Source organism: Psittacula echo, assembly GCF_963264785.1.
Source record: "Psittacula echo genome assembly, chromosome: 17".
Classification (NCBI taxonomy): Eukaryota; Metazoa; Chordata; class Aves; order Psittaciformes; family Psittacidae; genus Psittacula; species Psittacula echo.
In genome coordinates this window covers 5,399,614-5,414,447 of record NC_137753.1, presented here as the reverse complement: position 1 = coordinate 5,414,447, position 14,834 = coordinate 5,399,614, and the positions used below count along the sequence as shown (strand labels likewise).

At 50.8% G+C, this 14,834-nt stretch overlaps 1 protein-coding gene across 3 annotated transcripts in view; it reads right to left on the bottom strand.

Annotated features, from left to right (window-relative positions):
* LOC308228189 (tyrosine-protein phosphatase non-receptor type 11-like) overlaps positions 1-12,814 on the bottom strand; it is a 30,054-nt gene extending 17,240 nt beyond the window's left edge. For all 3 annotated transcript variants that reach the window (XM_080631359.1, XM_080631360.1, XM_080631361.1), the window contains exons 1-2: positions 12,584-12,814; positions 628-750 (exon numbers count right to left, since the gene is read on the bottom strand). In XM_080631359.1, coding sequence (XP_080487485.1) covers positions 628-750; positions 12,584-12,591 — 131 coding nt within the window. In that variant the 5' untranslated portion in view covers positions 12,592-12,814. The remainder of the gene's footprint in view (positions 1-627; positions 751-12,583) is intronic.
* Positions 12,815-14,834: the final 2,020 nt, after the last annotated feature.

Genomic DNA, 14,834 nt, shown 5'->3' with positions numbered 1-14,834 from the left:
TTGCTATTTCCCTGCATGGAAGGTTCCTATTGAACCCACAGGGGGTCAATGCAACCCCAGTTCACCTTCAGTGTTCTACCCACTGCGTCTGCCCCATAGCATCATAAGGGGCTACAATAACCATGGATCATTTTCCTTTCCACAACCGCCCTTGATCCCAAAGAACACAGGAGCACTTTAAAGGCGATGCACATGATGCTGTCTGACACAGCCACCCTGAGGCTGGCGGGCAGGCTCAGCCTCTTATGGAGCTGCTCCTGGGATCCCTTACAGACACAGAAAACAAGGCTCTCGTGCAGGCAGCTGCGTTAAGTTCCTTTGAAATTGGAGTGAGGTGATTCATTCCTGCTGGGATTGATGTATCTCCACAAAATAGATGTGGATTTGTTATCTTCCTCCCTCTGGCAACGCATCCATAAGCACAGAACTGACCCTGGCAGCACAGGGATGAAGGAAGCAGGGGGAAGCAGCACGTGGCTTTTAGCACATCCTCTGCAACGGGGATTGTTCCAACACCCTTTTACATGGAGTGGTACCACATCTCTGTGCAGCTCCACTCCCACTGCACATCATCCATCAGAGCAGGCTGTGAGGAGCACTCAGGACAGCCCCTGCCCCTGCGCTTACCTGACGGAGAGAGTGAAGTCTCCTGGGTTGCTCTTACTGGGTCGAGCCAGAAAGCTGCCATGGACGCCCCTGGTCAGGAGCAGCTTCTCGGCCTCAATTCCGCTGATATTGGGATGAAACCACCTGCAAAGTGCAAATGTGACATGTGAAATGGGGCTTAGACAGCGTCACGGAATGGGTTGGGTTGGAAAGGACCTGAAGATCGTCCAGCTCCAACCCCCCAGCACCTTCCATGCTCACACCCGATGACAAATGATGTGGGCCCAAGACCTGCATCCCTGAGGGCACTTAAGGCCTTTCTTTAAGGGTTTCCCAGCACACTTCATGACAGATAAACCCAGGAAAAGCTCCAGTATCAGTGGCACTAAACCTCCTGGTCTCTCCCATTTGGTACAACAACAGGATGCTCAGTGCTGGAGAGAAGGAAGTCCCCAACCCACAACTGCTGCATCAAAAGCAAACCAGGTTGTATAGAGAAGCTGTGGCTGCCCCATCCCTGGCAGTGTTCAAGGCCAGGTTGGACACAGGGGCTTGGAGCAAGCTGCTCTAGTGGAAGGGGTCCCTGCCCGTGGCAATGGCTTGGAGCTGGATGAGCTTTAAGGTCCCTTCCAACACAAACCATTCCAGGATTCTCCTCACAGGACCAGCAATGGTCCCAAAGCAAAGGAAACGCTGCTTTGGATGCTGCTCGATGGTGAACAGGACACAGCAGAGAAGGGAAGAAGAGACAGCTCACCCTAAGGGGAAAAGTGTTTCATCACATTGTGTGCTGCTTTAATGCAACCTTTGTATTTTAAGTGCCATTTCTGATGCTATCAGTCTTGATCAAGCTTTTATGATGGCATCACAAGAACTGGTGTTTCCCCAGGCCTTACCGCACGCTCGGTGCATACCAGACCAATGATTTCCCATGTGGCACCAGCTTTATGGCTTCATTTTATAGAAGCCGCTGAAACCCCGCTTTCTAAAGGCCAGGCTCTTTTGAGTAATCTCAAGTCACCCCAAGTGAGAGTCACTCAGCACTGAAAGCATTGCTCACTTTTAGATCATGCTCCCGTTGACGTGTCTGCATGGGATGCTGTGATATTTTCCATGAGGAAAGAGGAGAAGATGAGCCACAACTGACAGAGAATAGGCTGCACCCTCAAATGTCCCTTATGAGTAAAGGGCGATGGTGTAGGAGCTCCTGCACCCAGCACTGCACCTTTCCAAGCCAAATACGTCCTCAAAGAAGCATCTCCGGATGCATTTAGGGAGCTTGGACACTGCTGTCTGTGGATCGGGTGAGCAAACCCAATGTCCCCCCAAAGGGGTTGCAAGTTCAGTCACTGCAGAGGACTGCACCACCTCGCATTAGGAAATACACCCAAAGACAACCTACAAACACAAGCACACACACGCTCACTACTGTGTTTGTCTCCGAGATACACATAGAAAAGGGCAAGAAATGTCACCGTCTCCTCCACAATTTGGGATTTCCTCCCTCCCACCACAAGCCAAACAGTTTTGATTAAAGAGCCTTGAATTCTGGAGGAGGAGAGGGCTATTAGGGAAGAGCCATGGAAACAGATGGTAAACAGGAATCCCAGCGCTTCCAAGCCTTGTATTCCTGACATCACAAGAGGGACATCCTTGCATAAATGCACTCTGCAGGGCCAGCACTTACCTGTGCCACAAAACTGCTACCAGCATCGGAATGGATGCTCCTAATGGAGCTTAATGGAGCCCAGGGACAACATGAAGCTGCCAAAGGCCACTTGTAATGCTTCCACTGAATGCCTCATGGCAATAAAGCCAGCACAATCATCCTAGCCAGCAGGCAGGAGGAAACCTAAGGTTATCTCTGGTGTAACAGTGGGATGGGAGCTTCTGCAGCTTGTACCCATAGCTGTGAGCACACACTGGTTCTGAGAATCCCAGCCTGGTTTGGGTTGGAGGGACCTTAAAGCTCACCCAGCTCCAACCCCTGCCATGGCAGGGACACCTTCCACTGGAGCAGCTTGCTCCAAGCCCCTGTGTCCAACCTGGCCTTGAACACTGCCAGGGATGGGGCAGCCACAGCTTCTCTGGGCACCCTGGGCCAGCGCCTCAGCACCCTCACAGGGAAGAGCTTCTGCCTAAGAGCCCATCTCAGTCTCCCCTCTGGCAGGTTAAAGCCATTCCCCTTGGCCTGTCCCTACAGGCCCTTGTCCAAAGCCCTCTCCAGGTTTCCTGGAGCCCTTTTAGGCTTCAACTCTGCAAACAGCCAAGAGCAGGACAGCTCTGCAGCAAGAGACAGGGAAGGAGCCTATCGGGGGTCAATCTGGGGCTCTGCTAGCTTTGATGTTGCCTTTTGTGTCACTGAAACCCAAATGCCCCTTTCTGTAACGCCTCCCACTGCCTGGACAGGAACCAGATGGCACACGTACACGCAGATGGCTTGGTCTGTAGCTTGCAAGGAGCACAAGCAACGCGCCGAGGAGAAACCCTCCACAAGCAGAAGGGGGAGGAAAGGCAATATCCGAAGGCAGCAGCAGAAAGAGGAAGCAAGGAAAGCAGGGAAAAGGCCCTCTGCAAGCGTAGGCACCGCTCCCATGTGTTCCCAGAACAAAGGAAAGCTCATCTTTGGAGGGCTGCATATGGACGGGAACATGTTGCTTGGCACTGTCACACACAGGCTGCCCTCTTGAGCCAAGGATGCTACAGGTCTGTGGCACAAAAGGGGTATTTTCAAAGGCAAGGTCACATCCACGTGGGAATTCTGGTCCTGGAATTGCTTCCCAGAGGCTTTTGTACCTGGGTTACAAAGGGTTTCACAAAACCCATGAGGTTTTGCAGTGCACATCCTCAAAACCCCTTGTGTAGACTCAAACCCACCTCTCCCACATGCCCAGCTCCCAGCTCCCTCCCCATTCCAATGGGACAAAAAGACCAGCGGCAAAACCAGCCAAAACTGAACCCAAGTCTGATGTTTATTGGTTAATCCTTGGTGTGTGACGGTCGCCCCATCCTACTTTGCACTCACCATGAGCCGCCTGCTCTAAAGCTCTCTGCCGCTCCATCCTGTGGGTGAAGGCACAACTGCTGTGACCACTGCATAGCCCAAAGTGCTTTCATCAACTGCTTGCTTTCCCCCTGGCCCCGCGAGCTGTGCTTGCAGGAAGCCTCTCCTAGAGGTGTTTTTCATTCTGGTCTTTACTGGAGTGCATTTGTTGGGAAGCAAAACCAACCCACACCAGAGCAGGCACCAACCCACACATCTCGCACCAAACGGCAATGCTAAAACCTGCAGACGGCCTCCAACAGCCCCACAGGCTGCAGCAGAGGAGCAAGCACCACTCGCTTGCAGGAGCACTGGTTTATATACACAGTGTTTATAGGAAGATCTGCAGTATTCCAAGGAAGAGGAACAGTTCAAGGCCAGGTTGGATGGGGCTTGGAGCAAGCTGCTCTAGTGGAAGGTGTCCCTGCCCGTGGTAGGGGTTGGAGCTGGATGAGCTTTAAGGTCTCTTCCAACCCAAACTACTCCATGATTCTATGAATCTGTATCTCCAGCACAGGGGAAAGACAAGTGCATCATTAATAGCACACCATCGTTTGGATGCCAGCAAGTGACAAGCATCATTGTGCTTGGTCACTGAGGCAACCACTGAGCCACTGGTGTTCGTTGCAGAACTGACTCCCACCTAAAGAACTGCTTTCAATAAGAGTGGGGATCGAACAACTTTCCATCTCTCCAAGCAAATCCACTCCGTGTGCTTCAGGCAATGCAGAGCAACGCGTTTCCCTGCACCTGAAATCAAACTGAGATTAAAAAGCCGCCTGCAAGTGCCCTACAGGAGCCAAGGCTACACAGAGCAATTGGTTTAAACAGACAGAGAGAAGATGGAGAGACTGATGCTGCAGTGCTAAGTCCCCAGCTCAGCTAAAGGAGGATAGTGCTGGTAGGGACCTCAGAAGCAGAAAGGTGTGGTAGCCATGAGAACACCAGGAAGCCCATTGTAAGACACCCGCAACCCATAAAGGTGCCATAGGGGTGGCAGTCAGCAACGTGGTGATCCCTCAACGGCCCTTTCCTTGCAGGCAGCCCCTCAAAACACCATCTCCAGCTCTGAACTCCTCACGCTGCAGCAGCTCATCACCAGCTCTCGCATCCCTACGCTCCCCATGGCACCAAAGCCTCCTGCACACCAAGGCACAGCCCTATTCAAGCACTCAGGGGCCAGCACAAGCAAATCTGGGCACAGGTCAGGCAAAGGCAGATTGGTTTCTCCATGTGGGATCTACCCACTTACACCAAAGGTAGATGCCATCCATCCCCCATCCATGCATCTGACTGATGCAATGGCCAGAGACCCTTCCCAACCCTGTGGGTACCAAGCAATGGTGGGGGCACAGCTGCCCAAGCCCAGGTAAATCACATATAGGGATCCCCAGCTTCAAAACAGGCCCTTGGATGGGAGCAACATTCCAGCAGGAGCTCTGGAAAAGGAAACCTTTCCCTATGGATAATATTATTCAATAATTTCTCTTTAATTACTAAAGAGTCATCGCTTCCATAGGGGATTACTCATTTCCTCCCGAACATGAGCAGGAATGCTTTCTTCTGTTGGAATGCATCCTTGTGCACCCTGTCTTGGGATAAAACAGAACAAATAGTTGAGCAACACCCTCAGCAATCTATAAACCAAAGCAGTTTTAAAGCCTAGCTGGGAATCCCTGTATTCCAAACAGCTCCAGCAAACATCCCATGGATAAAAGGCATTGCACCTGAAATGACACTTAAGAAATTATTTGGATGCTGGGGCAATAAGATCCTTTAACCTATAGGTAAAGGATAAAGCTCCTAAGTGAGGTCCCAATGGAGATGGAAGCAAGTTATTCCACATCACCTTTTCTTTTGCCCTTCTCCCACAGCCCATGGAAGGCACAAGGAGCATCCTGCCAAGTGCCCACCCACTGCATCCCCTGCTCTCTGGGTTTGAAGGCCAATTTAGCCCAACCTCAGCACCAAAACGTGGGGTGTTTACAATGGTAAAACTTGCCTTTGTTAAGCTTGGAGAGGATCAAAGCAAACGTGGCTCAAGAGACACAACGCCTACAGCTGTGTGTGTGGTGTGGTTTGCTTCAACACAACTCCAACCCAGCAAGTTGAGATGGTTTCCACCTGGAAAAGGAGGAGGAGGGGACCAACAACCACCAGACCTCCTTTCTGCTATGCTACAGCCCCCCAACACCAGCCAGGAGCAAGGGGCAGTGTAAAAGATGCTGTTGGTACAGGGCAGATGGACCCCTGGTTCCCCAGTTAGAGTCACACTGCATCCCATCCCAGTGACGAAGGGCAGGATGTGGGATGTGGAGCCTGCCCCTGGATGCAGCCAAGCAATAAAGCACTGGGGATTCTTCCAGCACAGAAAGGAGGAGGGTGACTTGTGCGAGCAGGAGTAACCTGGGGCAATGCAGCGCTTGGCAAGGATGAGTTTCCTATTCAGCACATAGGAAGAAACCTTCAGAGCTGCTTAAAGTATCCCAAACCTTATTATCCCTTTACAAAGATGCATCAGTTGGTTGCGTTTGCACTCAGGATCATTCCTTTCAGTGCTAAACAGCAAACAAATCCCATTAACTAAGCTCTCCCAACATAGCTGAAGTGAGGCTGATGCTCTAACCCTGGGTTATAGCAGCACAAACCCACAGCAAGGTGCTTGCACAGCATGGCATGGCATTACCCACAGCTCCGGGGGGGGAAAAGAAGGTACAACAGAGGACAGGCTTTCCTAAAGAGATGGAAATAAGCAATTCCATGTTGGTTGAGGAGAAATCATACTTGTCCTGCAATATCTCATTCAGCAAACTGTGCATGTGCCATAGAGCAAGGCTGCTGCTGGCTTCAAGATGCTTCCATACTGAACTATTAAGAGTCCACATCTTCATTAAAAGCTGTTCTACACAGGCCTGGCTGCATAGAAATCATTTCTCCAGCCTGACAGAGCTGCAACAACCTCCTTTGTTGGTTCTGGTCTGGTTCCATTCAAATCCCATCAGAAGGCTCATTATTAGATCAAGCATAGCCTCAAAGGAGCACATTAAACAAACACACCCTGCAAACCTATGCGGTTCTACACACAGGTAAATGTGTCCCTTTTCCTAAAGCAATTAGCATCACGCCAGCCAACTGTGCCAGTGCACATCACCTAACATCCCCCAAGGCTCCCGCAAGCAGCTTGAAAACAAACCAACCCATTTCTAAACCAGCAGCCCCATTGCCATAGCAAGTACACCAGTCCTCTGGGGTCCAACACTGACGGAAACCAGCTCCTTTCCGTTCTGTACTTTACAGAGCATTTTCCTTATGGATCTCACACTGCGATGGGAATGGTTAAGAATGTCTCTGAGAAGGCACACATCTGATTGATTTCCACTGAATTCCAGTAGAATCATCCCATAGTTAGGGTTGGAAAGGACCTTGAGACCATCTAAGTTTAAATCAAGATGTCTAAGATGCTTGGGCTCATTTAAAGAGTCCAACTATGGCACATCCCAAGTTCGCACCACCAGCACAAGCAGGCAGCTCAAAGCCAACAAGGTGTTTATGCAGCAATTATGGCCTCTTTCCTCCAATGCTTAAGGGACAGCATAAGAAATGAGGAATATTATATACCCTTAAAGAAGGTACTGCTACGATTTAGCCAGTCCCACCGCCCTTCTGCAGGCTATACCAGTGCTGCTTGCGCAAAACCAGTGTGAAACAGCCTTGGCTGCAATGGAAACTTCAGCCCACACCTCTGCCTATTAGGTGATGACCTTCATGAACAGCAAAGCAGAGCTGCTTTGATCTGCAGAGCAGCACATACCCACCGCTCCTCTGTACCACAGGCAGAGATAGGGTTTAATTCACCACCCACATCTGGTTCGAAACTCATACTGTAGTCAGAAAGGTTTCACACGCAGCTCTCCGCAAGAGCTTTTCCGTAGATGGCACTTGCAAGGTAGTGGTTTTGGTGGCTAAGATCAGCTTTATCACTGGCATTTAATCCCACTTCCATTCCCATCCCTGGACACCTGGAGGAAGGTGGCTGCACAGACCCACACAGCCTGGGGGAGAGGGTGGCTTCTGCTGCAATGAGATGCGGACAGTACACATATAAACCCCAGGGACAGCAGTAAAAGCACTCCAGGAGCTCCTTCATGCAGGCCCTACAATAATAGAGGCAGACAGCACCCTCCTGGCAGGCAGCTGGTGCAGACAGCTCCCATTTACCAGCTCTGGAGCCTCAGCTGGCATTAACTGTTAATGAAGATCAGCTCACATCTGGCCTATCTCCCTGCTGCCAGGTTCCGCACTCATCCACTCCCTATGATTCAGGCCCTTGATTCCAGTTACTCCAGTCCATGCTTGCCATTGGCACACCTCCCTCTCTTCACGTGTGCCCCACTCATTCACCTTCTCCCCATCTCCCTCCTAAAAGCAGCAACACATTCATGATCTGCCACAGCCTCTTAGCAAAGCATTTCAAGTCGGGTGTCTAACGCGATGATTTTGCCTATGAAATTAGGCAGCTTGTTTCTCAGAAGAGAGAAATCAGAACAGAAACAGAGAAACAGGACAAACACCATGAAAAAGTGCTGTCACAGAAATAGTAAGGCTGCTACCGGGGATGGATGCACAGGCAAACGCATCACCCAGAGGACCTGGCATCTCTCTGTGGTCCCAGGGTCTCTGCTTTGCAAGGGCTCACGTTGCTTTAAGGTGAAACTGCTAAAATCAGCGTTTTGACTGATGCTTTTTCCACTTCAGGAAACAGACCCCAGTCTTCTCTCATCTCTCACTAACACAAAGCAAAGTGCACAGCTACAGCACATCCTCCTCCATCTCTGGAGCCAGCGGCTGGCCACTTAACCATGGAGATGCAGCAGCTCCTCTATCCAAGGCAGCATTGCTCCAGCTATGTGCAGGAACAACATTCTCCTTCACTACCTTGGCTACCATATAGCCAAAACACAGTCTGCACTGATGAAGGTGTAGCCACGTCCTCCTCTGAGCTGTCTTCAGGTTCAAAGCCTGCAGTGACAAGCGAGCCCTCATTCAAACGTGTTTCTACATCTTAACTCCCTTTACAGCATGGTCACGATGAGGGGCAAAGCCCCACTGTGACAGAGACTGCAGAAAGCTCTCAAAGAGTGGCCCCTCAACAGGATCTCACAAGGTGAAGAACATGGGAGAGGTCAGGAGTAGCATGGCTCGGCAAAGGGAGACCAGGAATGGGATGGGTGCACTGTGGATGCTTCTCACTCTGTGTTAAGGAAGAACTTTACAGACAAAAGCTCACGTTCCTACAGAAGGAGAAAGGAATATAAAGAGCTAAAAGACTCATTCATATATTCCCTTTTGACCCAGACAAGCACTTGCCAAGCAGGAGGCTATGACACAAAGCACCTCAGCTGAGCACCCTCCTATGGACTGTGCTCTGTGGATGCTCTTTGTCCCAGCCACATGCAGCAGCCACGGACAAGGACACAGCTGCTGCAGAACAGGCTGTCAGCACATCTCTTCTGCATCCACATGCAGCTCCTTGCAGGAAAGCTTGGATGGTTTCCTGCTGACAGCTCAGCAAGGGCCTTTGGCACACAGGCTGCCCCATTCCTGGCACTTGTTTAGGGCCACATCTGTTTCAATGGCATTTCTGATGGGGTATTTCAGCTCTAATTTCAGGGAAGAAGAGGATGAGCAGGTCTGAAGGGGTGGACAGCTCATGGGAGATGCTGATTTCACAGCTTCCAGCAGCCCAGGTTAGTTCAGGCTATACCTAAGTGGCTGCAGAGCCCGATCTCCTCCTGCACACCCCTTAGGCCAGAGCATCTGAAGGCTCTTCCTATCGCATTGACTTCCTCACAGCCCATTCCACACTGCCCATATGGAAAACCTCTTTCACCATCATGTCTTGCACCCCACAGATAAAGACTCTGTAATGACAAGGAAAGGAAGCCACGGGCAAAATTAAGATCCAGGACACACAAATACATCATCTGCAGGCAAACAGGACGGCATGCTCCATGGGACTGGAGCAAACAGCAAGGCACCAGAGCATGAGTGTGTGACCTTCAGCTGCAGTGTGAAGGTGGGTTGCATTACATGGGTGCACATAAAGGATGTGAAAGAGACTGGCAGCTGCCTGCTGTCTCCTCCTCATCTCATTGAGCATCCACTGCCCGTGCTGCAGTACCCACCATTTCACCCTGCCATGGTGAGGGGCTTGTGCACACGTACAAGAGATGAGAGGGATTATGGAGGTCCACCATCACTCATGGCCCATCATTTTGGCCTAGAGCTCTGGTCCTTAGAGCAGCAGCTTGTAAGAACTCAAGCACTTTCATTGCCCAAGCTTTCCCCTTGCCAAAAAGACTTCCTGAAACAACACCCTAACACCCAGCATGCTTCCATTCCAACTAGATGGTTTCTCTTTGGCTCATGCAGCCAGGAGAATCTATCCAAAGGGTGCAGAGTGAGCATTAGGGCTGGTACAGAGGACATTTCCCATACACCATCAGGAAGTCTAACTGACCATTACACTCTGCCATAGATCAGTGCAAAGTGGAGTGTCTATTTGCCTTTATACTTGGGTATTCTCACACCTACATTGCCTTGTGGCTACCACATGGAGCATGACTTACTACAGCCACAAAAGGCTATAGGGTGCTGTCAAACATGGGGCTCAAGCTGGTCCTTTCTAGCCACAGGATGGGATGCTGCAAACTAAGAACTGAAGGCAGGAAGGAAGGAGGAGTTGCTCGAGAGCTTGGCCTCCCACCACAAATGCAAACTTACATCTTTGCTTCCAAAATAAGACATTGCATGCTCTTGCTTGGATGCGAGAGTTCCTTCTTTAGAGCATCGCAGTTATCGATCATAGACGCACAGAATCAACTGGGCTTCATCAATGGATGAAGTAGATGGGCCATTTCCAGACCAACTCCAGTCAAATCCCAAAGATACTACTGCAAACCCAGCTGCTACCTTAGCACACGGCTTTTCCACATGCTACACCAAGGGAGAGGACAGGAAGCACAGCACAAGACCAAAACCAGGGACAAAAAGACATAGATTTTGCCTGACAGCTCTCAGTTTCCATGGAATGTGAGAGGCAGAGCTAGTTGTATCAGGCCAATGTGCTTTCAACACCCAGCTCCACTCACCCGCACCAGCCGGAAACAGGGAGCTGGGGCTCTTCCAAGTCGCCCGGAAGGATTTACACCCATGTTCTCTTAATTAAAACAAGGTGCAGCGAAGTCCCTGAGGCTGTTTTGAGCACAGAAGCCAGAAAGGAGTGTGAGGGTGTTATTGCCAGCTGCAGTTTTCACATTGACTGATTTACTTCTCCGAATTGAACTTATATTTGAATCATTCTCTGCTGTCTAAGGGCTATTCCACCATTCGTACCACTACGAATGCCGAGTTCCACTTTAGCCTCATCAAAAGAAGGCCTCACCAAGTAGATCCAAAAGGTCTAGTAGTGGGAGAAATCTCTTCTGGACTCCCTCCATTCACAGATAACCTTAAGGTCCTTTCCAACCCTAACTATTCTATGATCCTATGGCGGTTCACTGGCCTATATATCACCAATAAAGCAAGTCAAATTGCAAACCCACCAGCCAGACAGTCGGAGCGTCACAAATACCTATCACCAGCCAGCACCGAAACCAGCCCAGCTGCTGTCTGACGGACAGGCTTCCTCCTGGAGCAGAACAGGATCTGTTCAGCTGCTTTGCTGTGATCCGGTGAAGCAGAACACACCCAAAGAAGAGACCAGAAAGGGAGAAGCCAACACGAGAGAACAGCTTTGCAATGAGGCTTGTGCCAAAGCCTTGGGATGCTCTAGGGATACAAGGGAATGTAAACCACCAACAGGCTGCTGCAGCCTCCATCATCCGAATCCCTGCAGAGAGCTGCAGACCAGCCCACACCCTCTGCACACCCATGGAAGGAAGGAGGGAAGGAAGGAAGGAAAACCCAAGGCATGCTCCACATTACGCTCCATGGCAAAGAGCCATAGGCACTTGCACAACGATCCCAACGCATTTAACAACCTCAAACAGAGCCTCAGACAGCCCAGTTCCTGCCCTGGATCCAGTCCCTGTGTTTCCAGCAGACAGGATCGCTTTCTTCACACATGCACTTGCTGTTTTGCCTCCTGGCCTGGTGAACACATCCCTCCCCTACTCCAATAGACCCTTTCCTATACAGCTCCTTGTACAGTTCATACCCCATATATAACCCTCACTGCTTTACAAACTCTTCTGACTCAATATTGTCATTTCATGCAGTGTGTAAGGAGCTACACAAGTCCAACACCTTCGAATTACAACCTTCCAACGCAGGCACAGCTAGTTATCAGTGCAGGAAAGCATGCTCAGCTAGAGACACAGCAAGGCGAGCGAAGAGATAAGCGAGTACCCTTGTTAGCAATGCAACGTTAATAGCAACCCCAGATAAAAATCTAATACCAGCACAAAATCACACACTGCTCCCAGCAGGGATAACCTCTCCCAGGCTGCAGTCAGCACAGAAAGCCTCCCCAGTAATCACATTAACAGTAATCATAGTAATCAGACAAACGAAACTGCTAACGCACCATTCTGCAGTGCTGAAGCCAGCACAAGGAGAAAGTTACCATCAGCCCTGTGCTGCAGAAGGGTGGTTTCCACTGGAGAATCTCGCTCTTCTGCACAGAATCTGGTTAATGAGCACTATTAATCACTACTCCCACCCTAACAGCACCCACACCTTCATGGGTGCTCTCTGACCCTTACGAGCTCCCGTCCTCCTATAGCACAAGTGGAAGCTTGCTGTGCCATCTCAATGACAGAGATGACACAGATGACACAGAGATGACGCCTTCTCCCCTTTGCCGTGTTCCCACTCTGAAATATCAGCTTTGTTAAAAATAGAAGCTAGACACACACAGAGCAGATATCCTACCTCACCATAACTGGTCAAGGCTCCTGACCCGGTCGAGTAGGTGAAGAGATGCGCTAGTCCACAGCAACCACAGGGCAGCTCAAAAGGCAGCACGGCTCGTAGGACACGGGAGGTGGGGAAAGCTCGCTCTAGGATGTCGAAGGCAGTTTGCTGCTCGAGAGCAACATTCCAGCCTCCAGCAGCCTTCAGGAGGATTGGCCAAGGTGGTGGAGCCTGGGAAGTTTCAAGCGAAGAAGTGACAGCTTTGGGTTATTTACCCCAAAGCAGCTTAACGTGGCAGGGAGCAGGGGTAGGGAGACGAAGAGGAAGTCATCGTGCTCTGTTATCAGTGCGAAGCCAGCAGCTGTGAACTGAGTGTTGAGAAGGGGACCGGGGAGGGTAACCACCACCACCACATGCACATGGTACGTGACGACATCCGTCTGCCAGCCCATGGGCAGCAAGGCTGAAGAGAAAGGAAAACGAAGGGCTAATGGGCAAAGTCAGGTATTCCATGGGGCTCTGAATAGCACTTCCTACGCAAGCTTCCTCCTCCGTGCAAAGCAGCAAGAGAGGTTCGTGCTCCAGGCCTGCAATGGAACAGCCATCAGCGCAGCTATGGGGGGAGAGCATCAGCTCCTAGGTCCCTGTTCTGCTCCTCTTGGGGACAGGACCATCATGGGATGCTTTGGGCCATGCCCCCAAACATCTCTGCATCCCTGTTGCTTTTCGGGTTTCCCAATTTCAGCTTTAAAAGCAGCCCCTTTGGCTCCGACTCGGTTCCTCTGCCCTCCAAGGCAGCATTCATACCCCTTCACACGTGCACCTTATCTCTGTGTGCTATGAGCTCTCTGGGGAAACACACTCTGCTCTGCGTGTGAAACCGCACGCACTGGTGAGCCCCAAAGCCAACTGTACCTCAAGGAGAAGCGTTTCTACATGGCCCCCTTGATCCCTCTTTCTGGACGGCTGACAGGAGCATATAAACCACATCGCTATAAGGCACCCAAGTCAGTCCAGTCCCCTTCTGCAGGCAAGGAGACAAACAGTCACTTGCTGAGGGCGATGCAGAACAGAACCCAGCTCTCTCCCCTCGCTAGACAGGGACACTCAGTCTCTCCATGCAGGTGCCTGCAGTTAAACAGCCCAAACACATCAGCACGTTCAGAGTCAGGGTTTAACATACAGTGATAGCAAGGTTACAGGGAGAGAGAACCTCTTTTATTACATGGGATGATATAACTGGAGAACACAGACAAGCTTTCAGGCACACAGACCTTTCGTCAGGCCACCCCTGGGCAGGAAGAACTTAGGTTCTCAGGCCTGAAAGAAGCCAAAAGCTGCCGTGACACAGGACAACTCCACTACTGCAAATAGAGCCCAAACCCACCACCATTGATCTCCCTATCTTGGCTTTGCAAGCAAGGCAGGAAGAATGCTTCTGGCAGTGTTGGAGCAACCTGCTCCAGTGGAAGGTGTCCCTGCCCATGGCAGGGCGTTGGGACTGAATGAGCTTTCAGATCCCTTCCAACCCAAACCATTCCAAGACCACAGCACCCAGCCCTGATCATTACATCCCTGCCACTGCATGACTGGCCAAATAGCTCACTCCTGCCTCGTTCTTTCACATCCTTGCGTCACCAGCTTGATGGAGCAGGAGAAACAAGAGCTCGGAAGGCTGTCCTCCTGTGGTCTGGCAAACAACCCACCATCCATCAATCAAGGTATTAAATAGCTGGGAATGCGGCTGCCTCTGCAATCCTGAGTATTTAGTCCATTATCCCACAGACACTTAGTACAATTACGGTTGCTTTGCGGCTAGCCTTTAATGTGCCAACAGAGCAGCTGAGGCACAGAGGAGATTAGAGATCAGCAACAGGCTCAACCACAGAGCAAAGCCTGGCCTCACTGCAGGGAGCTCGGGAAGGACTGGGAACTGACGGAGACGGGGAGCAGCACAGAGCTCTGTGTGCTTTTAGGGGCTGTTCCCAGGAGCCGGGCTCCTCATCCTGCTAAAGGAGGCAGAGATGCTCTTGCTGTCAAGAAGGATGCTCACTTTCCAAGCAGGAAAAGCTGACAGCTCCAAAGGGAGACTCGGAGCAACTCAGGGGTGTAATTCCTGCTAATGGAGCTCTCCAGCAGTGCCAAGCTTCCCCTGAGTGCAACACAGGTTTTCTACCATGATCACCCGCACAGCCACCAGGCAAACTCTACTGAAGATGCTCAGCAAAATATCCAAGGAATATGAACGCATCCTATCTGTGTATGTGTC